At 38.7% G+C, this 12,274-nt stretch overlaps 1 protein-coding gene across 15 annotated transcripts in view; it reads right to left on the bottom strand.

Moving 5' to 3' along the window:
* The window catches only part of LOC138751511 (ATP-dependent translocase ABCB1-like), a 135,685-nt gene that overhangs the window by 70,251 nt on the left and 53,160 nt on the right, over positions 1-12,274 (bottom strand). For 13 of the 15 annotated variants that reach the window (XR_011350009.1, XM_069913846.1, XM_069913851.1 and 10 more), the window contains 5 exons: positions 5,364-5,412; positions 4,932-5,123; positions 4,654-4,825; positions 490-614; positions 94-268 (listed from right to left, as the gene is read on the bottom strand). Coding sequence is in view for 14 of the 15 variants with exons in the window: in XM_069913846.1 (XP_069769947.1) it covers positions 94-268; positions 490-614; positions 4,654-4,825; positions 4,932-5,123; positions 5,364-5,412 (713 nt within the window). In the remaining variant the exon portion in view is untranslated. Of the gene's footprint in view, positions 1-93; positions 269-489; positions 615-4,653; positions 4,826-4,931; positions 5,124-5,363; positions 5,413-6,407; positions 6,503-12,274 lie in introns of those variants that run through there. The other 2 variants (XM_069913859.1, XM_069913855.1) reach the window with 2 other exon arrangements.

The raw sequence follows: 12,274 nt of genomic DNA, 5'->3' as shown, positions 1-12,274 counted from the left end.
TTAAGTCAAACAACTGAATAAGCAACATTTAGAATAAGCTTATAAAGATATTTATCAAACTGTAAAGTTGCTTTTGATAATTATTGAGCTTACAGTCAGGACAGTTCCAATGGTATATCCAGAGTTCTGAAGGACCAATGTAGATCCATACCAAAATCCAATTCCATATGATCCAAATATTATAAAGTAAGCAAACCCAACTGAGAGATTGGATGCAATGGCCTTCTTTATTCCAATTTTTTTGGCTTCTCCTAAATTCTTATAGTACCTTTAAAATATATCAAGAACAGGAAATGATTTATTCAAGAACTGAACCATTAATACCCCTTGATAGCTGTCAAAGGTAAAACACAGGATTCTGTTGACACCATGATTAAGTGAAAAAACACACAAATACTGGAGAAACTCAGCAGTGGCTTTATGTAGCAAAGGTAAAGATACATCACCAACATTTCAGGCTTGATAGCTATCAGTGTTCATTGTGCAAACCTTTCAGTTTCTTTCTTTTGGCCTCCAAAGGCAACTACTGTTCTGATCGCCCCCAACACTTCTTCTGCAACTTCTCCGGCTTTTGCATAAGCTGACATCTCCAGGTTAGTGAATGAGACTGTGAGCTGAACATAGAAAATATTGAAACTAGCTTTTGTCTGACAATATTCATCTTGTCATAAATTGTAAATAATTCTGAAGATAATGTTATATTGAAATAATCAAATTGATAACCTGCATGCTAACAATCTGAACACCATCCTTCCAAATTTAAGGAACAGGATTGGATCATTGAAAACAACTTCACTGCTCCAATATTCAAAATGTTTAAAATTTCAGTACATAGATGGACAGCATCGGGCCTCAACTGTCACTATTTCTTGCCATTTTAGGTGTTCAGAGCTAATCAGTTTTATCAAATTACTCCCTTGCCAGCTTCCTCTTAAATCCTTCACAAATAAAACCTGTCAATCTAAATATTTAAATTAAAACATTTCTTCATCTGAAAGATTTGTGTGCAGAACTGGTTCTGGTCATCATCCTGAAAAGTCAGGTCCTCAGATTAAAAGTGACGCTTTCTTCTTCTTTGCTCCCCATCAGATCAATAGTATCTATCTTCACAAATCAATCAATTTTATGAAATATCTCATGTAAAATATGGTTTGATTTTCTCATCACAAATACAATCTAATCTTAGATCTATCCCATCCCTTTAAAAAAAAAGAAAAAAAGAAAAGAAAAAAAAACAAACACAATCTAATCTATTTAACCTGTCCTTACAGTTTAATTAACTAAAGTTTAAAGCTTAATATAATTCTAATAAATTCATAGAATCCCCTTCATGTCCAATCTACATCACCCGAGGTGAATGTGGTACCCAATATACAGACCATGTATGAACACTGTGCAGCAATACAAATCATACCTTATAATAATTGGAAAATATGAATGGATAACTGTTCATTTGACATCTACCTGTTTCATTTAAGAAGTTAAGTCATCTATATTAATAAATAAATATTTTCATTTTACAAAGTGTTGTCATTATTTAATGTTTCAAATGAATAGATACGTTAGATTACATCAGGCACCCCAACAGGAATTTTTTTTTTTTTTAAAAACCCACATTTGCTCAAAGCGGACAAACAATGACATTTCATAATGACTACCTATCCCAGGAGAGGAAAGCACATACTTATTAAGAGTTGTCAGAGGTGTGCTTATTCTCCAAGCATAACATCAAACTGCAGCAAAATGATGGATGAAGAATGGAAAATTTGTTTTAATGATCAAACTAATAATTGGGCCCCACTGCTGAGAAGCAGAAGTGTGAGTTTGTTTGGAGCTCCTTATCTAGTATGAAGACCCATTTTAGTTCAAGGACATGTCTATCCTGGTTTCATCTTCCCTATTCAATTGTAAAAGATCCATGCCCATTTTTAAATAAAGAGCAGGGGACACTTTTAGTGCATTACACATAACTCTAATCTAATATTACCATGACTAATTAGTTATTTTTATTTCAATATTTTTGCATCAGTGCTTTGCACAAAGTTAGTGTTAAGTTTGCTTATATTTTAACAATGACTATTTTGATAGAGTTAATTAGAACCATAGAACATTGCAGCCCAGAAGCAATCCCTTAAGTCTTTCTAGTCCATGCCAAACCTGGTCCCACTGACCTGCACCCAGTCATAGTCCTCCATATCTCTTCCATCCAGGTACCTGTCCAAATTCTTTTTGAATATTAAAATTAAGCCCATATTCACCACTTCAGCTGCAGCACATTTTATATTCCAACCACTCTCTGTGTGATGAAGTTTCCCCTAATGTTCCCCCTAAACTTTTCCCCTTTCACCCTGAATCCATGACCTCTAGTTTGTATCTCACCTACCCTCAATGGAAAAAATCTACCTACATTTACTCTGTCTATACCCCTCACAATTTTAAATGCCTCATTCAAGTCTTCCTTCATTCTTATGCACTCCAGGAAATAAAGTCCTAACCTGTTTAATCTTTCACTGTAACTCAGTTCCTGAAGTTTGGAGAACATCCTAGTTAATCTTCTCTTTTTGATATCTTTCCTGTAGTTGGGTAACCAAAACTTCACACAATGGTCCAAATTTGGCCTCATTAAAGACTTATACAACTTTTACCATAGCATCCCAATTCCAGTGCCTAATACTTTGATTTATGTAGGCCAATATGCCAAAAGCTCTCTTTACAACCTTATCCATCTATGACACTACTTTCAGAGAAGTATGTATCTGTATTCCAAATCCCTGTTTTATTACACTACTCAGTACCCTACCATTTACTGTGTATGGCCTTTCTTGACTTGTCCTTCAAAAAAAAAATGCAACACCTCACACTTGTCTGCATTAAATTCCATCTGCCATTTTTGCAGCCTATTTTTCCAGCTAGTCCAGATCCCTTCACAAGATTTGAAAGCCCTCCTCACTGTCCACAACACATCCTATCTTTTTTGTCATCTAAAAATTTGTCCAATTTACCATATTATCATACAGATTATTGATATAGATGACAAATAATAACAGTCCCAGTCCCAGCCATCCCTGAGGCACACCACTATTCACAGGCCTCTAGTCTGAGAAGCAATCATCCACCACTACTCTCTGGCTTCTCCCATGTCATCAATGTCAAATCTAGTTGACTACCTCCCCATAAATACCTAGTAACTGAACCTTTCTGACTAAACTCCCCTGTGGGACCTTGTCAATGGCCTTACTAAAGTCCAAGTAGACAACATCCACAGCTTTTCTTTCATCTATTTTCCTGGTAACCTCCTTGAAAAAAGTCTATAATTTTAGTTAAACTCAACCTTCCATATTAATTATATCTAATCAGTCCCTGGCTATCCTAATACCTGTATATCCAATCTCTTAGAACACCATCCAATAACTTATTTACTACTGATGTTAAACTCACTAGTCTTGGGATTTGAGGGAACTGGCCACAGAGGTGCCATGCACTGACTGTAGGTTCCTGTTCCCTTTCCTGACTGTCACCCATCTATCTTCCTCCTGCCTCCTAGGTGTGACATCATTCCTGTAACTCCTGTCTATCACCCCCTCTGCCTCCCAAATGATCTGGAGCTGATCCAACTCCAGCTCCAATTTCCTCACTCGGTTTGGCTATAAATTCTCAGATATCCTCAGGACCTGAACACTCCATATAAATGTACATTCTTCTTAATTTGTGACTTTTTTTCTTCTTTAACTCAAATATATATATTTTAAATTGCTTTATTCTTCTCAATTAGTAATTTGTTTGCAAATCTATTTTAAAATAGGGCAATATTGCTCCTCAGAACTTTTTGAACAGCTTGCTGAATTTTTGACCCTATTTAATTTATTTAATCCTATTGCCTGTCAAATAACGTGCAGAAAACATGCAGTCACACAGTAAAAGATGGCCCATTGCTGAAACAATAACATTGATTGGGAGCTATTTGAGATAGGAGTGGTGCTTCATATGCTAGAGTTTTGTGTTACTGATTAATCAATGGAAATAGGTTATCTGACTCAAACATAGAAACATAGAAGATAGGAGCAGGAGTAGGTCATTCGACCCTTCGAGCCTGCTCCGCCATTCAACGAGATCAATGCTGATCTTAAAGTTCAGTACCCGGTCCCCGCCTTCTCTCCATAACCTTTAATACCCTTATACTGAAGAAATATATCTAATTCCCTCTTAAATATATTTAATGAACCTGCCTCTACTGCCCTCTGTGGCAATGACATACGTTGTACTTAGGGGAGACTGAAGACTAATCTAAATATAGATTTACTAAGTATGGAGAGGAAGGGAAGTTCAACACAAATTGCACGGTATAATATTGGGACCAATAGAGGGAGTAATGATTCCCTGGAAAAATATTGAATCTACAGAAGTATACGTGGAGAAGAAATGCAAAATAATAATCATCCTTATTATAGGAGTTGTGGTGTCCCCCCTTAGAGAAGATGCTGATACTAAAAATTAAAAAAATCAAAAAGGTGAGAAGCCATGAAAGTAACAAACTGAGTATTTATTTATTGTTTGTATCATATCATAAGTAGATTCAAAATATTTTATTTGCCTTCTGTACAGCACTCTTTATACAAAACATTTAAAAAAATTATTTTGTCATTTCAAACCAACCTTGGACCACAGCACAGCTGATAATGCAAGGAGGGGACTGGCGGCCAGAATTACTAGAGTCAGCTTCCATCCTTTAGCAAAACCCACGATGATGCCTCCTACAAATGTTGCCAGATACTGGAACAATAGTCCAATCTTATCACCGATTCCTTCATTTATCTTGTTGATGTCACTGATCAATGAAAGAGCACAATATATTGCATTCCAGTTAAAATGTGAATTACAAGAAGGCACTTCACAACAAATAAAAAAACAGTCTAAAAATATATCATTCTCACGCTGTTAGACGTGTGCTGAGTTGTCCAACTGGATTAACATCAAACCAGCCAATATCCTTTCTCAGTAGAGCATGAAAGAATGTTTTTCGGAGTTTTCGTGTCTGCCTTGCTGAACTGAGAACCCAAAAGGAAACTTGAATGTAAGCGCACAGCAGTGCACCTGCTCCAATTATGACATAGTAATAGGAAAATCTAGAAAGGAAACAATTAATATTATTTCCATATCAGCTAAAGATTCTCATTTATAGAGATAGTAGTATGCAAAGTGTTTTTTTAATCTTGCTATCTTGTGGAGTGAGGATGTAATCTTTGATAATGAGTGTAAACGAATCTCTCAGAACAGCTTTGAAGGTTTTATGCAATAATTGAGGAAATGATGTATCTGCCCACTATGCAATCATTTGAATGTGAAATTCCTGTGATGATACTTACACAGCCATTTGTTGTTCAAAGGGTGTCTCATCACAGTTTGTTTGATTTACTGTAATAAATCATTAAGAAAAACATTATTATTGCAGAGAAGCTATTTTATTTTGCTTATTCACACTGATATTACCCATAGAATTGGTGAAGTAGTGGTCAAGGACCAAAAGTACAATTGAACTTTGGATTCAGAAATTAGAAATCAAGGGCAAACTGAAGCCAAAATAAAAGTTCAAGGAATGGAATCAATCAGCTTGGAGGAGATTGGAGAAGGTTAAAGTATTGCAGGCTAGAAAATAAACAATCCATCCATTGTAAGTAAATGTTCCGACATCTACTCATGGAAAGGCATCAGGAATCACAAAACCTATTTCAATAAAATGTTATAAAACACATTTATTTTTTCATTTTTATAATATTTGCCATTTCATGAATCGTAGTTCACTGAGCATTTTGTTACTCATCAATGAGTCATATTGTAGTAGCCTGCAACTGAGTTGCGACCTGGCTCAACAAAATGGCTGGAGAATGCGGTGATTGGGAGGACCCCACATGGACCAACAGCCGTCGCCCCATGTGACTTCCCACACGGTGGGAAACAATGGGAATGCCGGACAGTCGGAGGCCGGCACTGCAATATCGTCTCTCCTGTCGTCAGAGGCAGGGAGTGAATATAAGCAGAGCTGGCAGTGCAATAAATCAGTCTTCAACCTCGAATTGACTGTGTATGTGTTGTTCTTACTCCACACTTCGCATAGCGCACATGTCATCACCACTACAATGGTGATGCCAGCTGGTCCAACTGACAAACCAAGCAGCTCTCCATGCAGACTCACTCAAGCTACCAACATTTTGAGTGACACAGCCATACACGTGGTTCGAACAGGGTGAGGCCCAGTTCCACCTTCGACAGATCACTGATGATGACATCTGCTACTACTACATAGTGAGCTCATTTGACCAGGACATGGGAGCGAGAGTTGTCAATTTCCTACGGCAGCCTCCAGAACAAGGCAAATATGGCAAATATGGTGTCCTCAAAGAGCTACTAACCTGCACTTTCAGGCTATCACGACACCAACATACCACCCATTTGCTGCATGTAGACAGTTTGGGGGAAGGGCCTCTTCCACCCTCATAAGCGAAATGCTTGCACTCGCCGAGGGCTACAAGCCTTGCCTGCTCTTTGAGCAGATCTTCTTGGAGCAGCTGCCCGAGGATATCTGACTCTTGCTCACTGACAAGGACTTCAGTGACCCGAGGAAAGTCGCAGCCCAGGTGGTGGTGCTGTGGAGTGAAGAAAGAAAATGGCACCTCAGTGGAACAGCTCGCCAAGCACTGACCCCAGCTGGCAACAAGGGCACAGCAGACAGAGAGGCAAGTGGACACCCCCTACCCAGCCATATTGTTATTACCATCAATGATGGGGTGCAGCAGCCCGTCGATCCTGCCCACTCTGCTCGTTTCTGGGAAATGCCACAGCCAGCCGTCATTAATGGCTGTGGTGGTTGGCCATTGTGACAGCCTCCTCCATGTTTCAGACTCTCTGTCAGAAAGGCAGTTCCTCATGGACAGCGGTGCCAAAATAAGTGTCCTCCCCGCCCCCCCCACCCCCATGGCCTACGACACCTGGAACGCCAAGCCAGGCCCAGCACTGAGGACAGTGAACAGCACCTCAATACAAACTTATGGCACCTGCGCCATCCCCTATGGTCTACTGGCCATTGGGTTAAGTGGACTTTCACTGTTGTGGCAGTGGCACAACCACTCCTGGGAGCCAATTTCCTGTGTGCCCATTGCCTGCAGGCAGACTTAAAAGGGCAGCACTTGGTACATGTCAGAACATGTGTTGAAGTGTTGGGGATAGTGTGGTTGGACAGCCCCTGAGCTTTCCCCCCTGCACATGGACCCAAAGTCAGTAGGAGGGTGGAGGCCATTTGGTGATTACCAATGCCTCATGAGACCACCACAGTGGACAAATACCCTGTGCCCCATATCCAGGGCTTGATCCCCAACTTACAAGGGGCATGGGTGTTTTCAAAGGTCAATTTAATCAGGGGTCATTATCAAATCCCAGTGTACCCCAAGGACGCATCCAAAACCGCCAATTTCACCCCCTTTGGCTTGTTCGAATTCATGAGAATAACTTTCAGCCTTAAGAATGCTGCTCAGACATTTCAGCAGCTGATGGACATGGTGGTGGGGACATCCTATTCGTATTCATCTACTTGGATGATATTCTTATTGCCAGCCACAACCATTCAGTGCATACGGTTCACCTCAGACAACTATTCACCCACCAGCAGGAGTTCGGGCTGATCATCAACCCTGCCAAGTGTCACTTCGGGCAGGACATGATTAACTCATAGGGCATCTGATGGACAGGTACAGGGTAAAACCACTCCCCGAGAAGGTGGAAGTCCTTTGGATGTTCACAAAACCTTGCATCATGAAGGGACTGCAGCGATTCACCAGTATGATTAATTTCTACCATTGATTCATACTGGCAGCAGCTTGGATAATGCTCACAGTGGGGAAAAATAAAGATGCTGCCTGGGACAAGAAGGGCTTGGAGGCATTCCAGAAGGCGAAGGATACTCTGGCTAATGCCACCCTTTTGATTCACCCCACACTGGAGACGCCGACTGCCCTCATGGTGGACACCTCCAGCACAGCAGTCAGAGGGGACCTCAAACAGCTAATCGACAGACAGTGACAGCCCCTGGCCTTATTTAGCAGGCACCTTTGGCCTTCTGAACTTAAATACGGCACTTTTGACTGGGAGCTATTTGTGCTGTACCTGGTGGTCAGGCACTTCCGATACTTCCTGGAAGGCAGGCAATTCAAGGTCCGTTCAGACCACTAACCTTCACCTTCCATAAAGTGTCTGGCCTGTGGTCGTCCTGGCAGCAGAGGCACCTTTCCTATGTGTCCAAATTCACAATGAACATCCAACACATAACTGGCAAGAATGACATGGTGGCCAATGCACCCTCTTGTCCTGCCTTCGAGTACTTCCATGCCCTATCGTAAGGCATAGACTATTAAGCCCTTGCAAGGGAAACATGAAGACTTTGAGATCCTGGTATACAAGATGGCGTGTTCCAGGCTGCAGCTGGAGGATTTTGTCATCACCTGCAGAAACCAGATGCTCCTCTGCGATGTCTTCACTAGCAAACCCCACCTGATCCTACTGGCAACATGGCAACCTGGTGCATCCAGCCATCGAGACTATGGTAAAGATGGTGGGCACCAGATTCGTCTGGCACATAACCCTCAAACCAAGTCACAACCCGGTTCACAAAATGGCTGGAGAATGCGGTAATCACGAGGGCTCCACTGGGATCAATGGCCATCGTCCCGCGTGACCTTCCATCCCATAGGAACGCTGGCCAGTTGGACGCCGGCACTGCAATTACGTCACTCCTGTCATCAGAGTCAGGGAGTCAATATAAGCAGAGTTGGAAGAGCAATAAATCAGTCTTTGACTTTGACTCAAATTTGTGTGTGTGTGTGATTCTTACGTCACACTGTTTACCACACATGCTATAATATATTTACAGCCAGACATAAATGTCATGTTCTGTTTGATGAATGTTTGATAAAGTTTTTAATTTATAATCAAACCACTTGGGTCAGAGTTGATAATTACTGGTAGAATATTTTCTAATCTATACACTAAAATTTTAGATACAATTTTCATATCAACATTAAGTAATAAAAAAGATGTTCTTTCCATTGGCTCTCTTTTTTTTAGGATAAGGAAAATACAAGCCACATTAAATAAGGGAAACTTCTCATCTTTAACTGAGTTGCCAACACCAAGCTTAAGTGGGTAAAAGCCATTTGGAGAGAGATTTATAAAATTCAGCAGGAAACCCATTTTGTCCTGGAGATTTACCAGACTATAATGAGGAAATAGCCATAGCTATATCATCCTGTGAAATAGGTTTCTCCAGACTTGCATGTCTGTCTTGAGAAAGCACAGGTAAATTCAACTGATTTAGGAATTCTGACATTGAAACAAAATCATTGTCAAATTCAGAGGTATAAAGGTTAAAATGTAATGGGGTGAGCAGCCACGTATTGCAGTGGGCTCAACTGTCGCCTGTGCAGCTCACTGAGCAGCTATGCAGCGCCGCGGGCCTGGTTACCGCTCAGTCACCTGGCCGGGGGAGGGGATGCGTGCGGTGCTGCGGGGTGGATCACGGTGCATTGGAGAGTTGGGTGCTCACCTTCAAGATGGCGCAGGGCTCATGTCGTCTTTACTTTGAGACATGCACCCTGCAGGTGAGTGGCAGGCATGGAGTGATGTCACTTCCAGTCCCGGGTGTCCGGGCCGGAAGGGATTCAAAAGAGGAGGCAAATTTAAATAAAGGTTCTTTGTTGACCAACACTTTGTATGCTGTATTCATTAAGTAGTTCTACTGGAGTAGTCGCTACAAGAGTAAAATTCTCTTATAGGATCATTTATTTTGAAATAATCTGTTGAAATTTTATTATCTCTCTTCCAAATCTTATTTATTTGTTTTTTTTTAAAGATGAAATTCCTTTTAATTGTCCAGCTAATAACTTACTAGATTTTTTTCCTCCATGCATATAAAGAAGACTTTACTTCTTAACAATTGCTGTTCAATTGGATAGGTCGAAAGAAGATCAAATTTAGTGTGAAGTTCTACTTTTCTTTTGTGTCATTCCTGATTTTTATTTTAAGAAAATTGTAAATCAATTTGCTTGATCTGATTGATTCATTCTAACCTTTCTTTGTTAGTCTTCTTAATGTTAGCAGTGTAAGAAATAATTTGCTTTAATTGTGTCCCAAACAATCAAGTTGGAGGAGTTAGTAGAAAAGAAAAACTGTATTTGTTTCTACAGAAAATTTAAAAAATTCTTTATCTGCAAGGAGAGTAGTATTAAATTTCCATTACCATTTTTTGTAAACAGAATGTCATAAGAATTCAAAGATAAGATGACTGGGGGATGATTAGATATAACTATTCCTCAGTGTTCACATGATTTGGTCAAGGAGGTTAATTGGTTGCCAATTAAAAAAATAATCAATCCTGGTATAAGAATAATGCACATTAGATTTAAAAAAGATTATTCTCTGCTGGTAGGATTTAAAAAGCACCAAACATCTGTAATACTAAAATTTGCTAGAAAGGAATGCATTACAGCTGCAGATTTAGAAAGGGTTGCTAATCTAGAAGAAGAACAGTCTAAAACTGAATCCAAACAACTGTTAAAATTGCCTCCCAAAATCAATGACTATTGATTTTAATTGGGTAAATTGCTATTCTTATCATCACGAACATCGACCATTGAATATTTTATATTTATTCTCCACCCCAGTGACAGAATGTGTTCTTTCATTAGATGCTGATAATGTGTTCGATCAGGAGAAATGGGAATATCTATTTGCTATCTAAGAAAAATGTAATTTTCGTCCAGACTTCATTAAATGGATTAAATTGTTATATTCATGCCCTATGGCTTCAATTTGATGTAATTTACAACAATCAAAAATGTTTAGGCTTAAAAAAACTTCTATGTTGGCAACTTTAGCATTTTGTTTTACCATTTTCCTTTTCTAAATTAACACATAATCCATTAATAAGAAATAGATTGAGAATATGGACTCAATTTAGAAAATTCTTGGGGTTTATTAGTTTTTCCCTGGCTATTCCCATTACAGATAATCATCTTTTTCAGCCGTTGCTGCTGGACGTAGATTTCTAGGAATAGTATAGATTAGGTATCCAAAGTTATAAGGATCTTTGTATTCGAGATAACTTTGCCTATTTTGAACAATTATCAGCCAAATTTAATCTTTCTAACAGATAATTTTTAGATATTTACAAATTAGACATTTTGTTCAGTCCAAGCTTTCTGATTTTCTTTGAATCTCAAATACTAATATTCTTGATTCATTATTTAACATGTTTTTTTTTCCCCACAGTGGATTAATATCAAATATTTATAATGATTTATTGGATTTAAGATCAGACTCAATGGCTGGGATTAAGAACAACTGGGAACGAGATTTGAACATAGCATTTTCCAGAGGAAGATTGGTACTCTCCTCTTAGCTTGGTTAATGATTCCTCATTTTGTGCAAGGTAATGCTTATTACAATTTAAAGTGGTATATAGAACACATACATCCAAACTTAAACAATCTTATTTTTTAAAGCAGATATTGATCCACTATGTGAAAAATATAAAATTTTTGAAGCTTCACTGATCCATATATTTTGGGAGTGCCCAAATCTAGAAAGATTTTGGAAAGACATTTTCAAAACTTTAACAACTATTTTTAAGATTAAAATAGAACCATGTTCATTAATTGCTTTGTTTGGTTTTTTACATGAGTCAGATATACCTCTACCTAAAACTCAAGAGAAAGTTTTAGCTTTTACCACACTGATAGCCAGACAAGCAATTTTATTGAAATGGAAAGATCCTTCCTACTCATACACAGTGTTTACATTATGCAATATGCTATTTAAGCTTGGATTAAATTAGATTCAATGTTAAAGATAGAAAGTTTCAATTTGTAAAGATGTGGGGCTATTCATGTTTGGAAGAATTAAGAATTAAGAATTTTGAATGTTTTGGAGATTCTCTGTCCGATGTCTAGAGGTCACTATCTGTTCCACAATATCCCTTTTCTTTTACAAAGGTTACCTTGATTAGAGGGAGGGGGGTAAATTAGATTTAGTTTTTAGGGTTTTTTTTGTTTGTTTTCTTCTCTTTTTTTCTTTTTATCAATCTTTATTTGGATTAATTTGGCAAATATGGATTTAACATTGTTAAACATTGTCAATTTCTTGTTTCTCATGAGGATCAAGGAATTGTCTCATGTAGTTCCATCCACCTTTTTTTGTCCTTGTATGTATATGAAATGACTTGCTTTGTGTT

Source organism: Narcine bancroftii, chromosome 1 (assembly GCF_036971445.1).
Source record: "Narcine bancroftii isolate sNarBan1 chromosome 1, sNarBan1.hap1, whole genome shotgun sequence".
In the NCBI taxonomy this organism is placed as follows: domain Eukaryota; kingdom Metazoa; phylum Chordata; class Chondrichthyes; order Torpediniformes; family Narcinidae; genus Narcine; species Narcine bancroftii.
The sequence above is the reverse complement of the archived record's forward strand: the minus strand, read 5'-3'. Positions and strand labels throughout refer to the sequence as shown.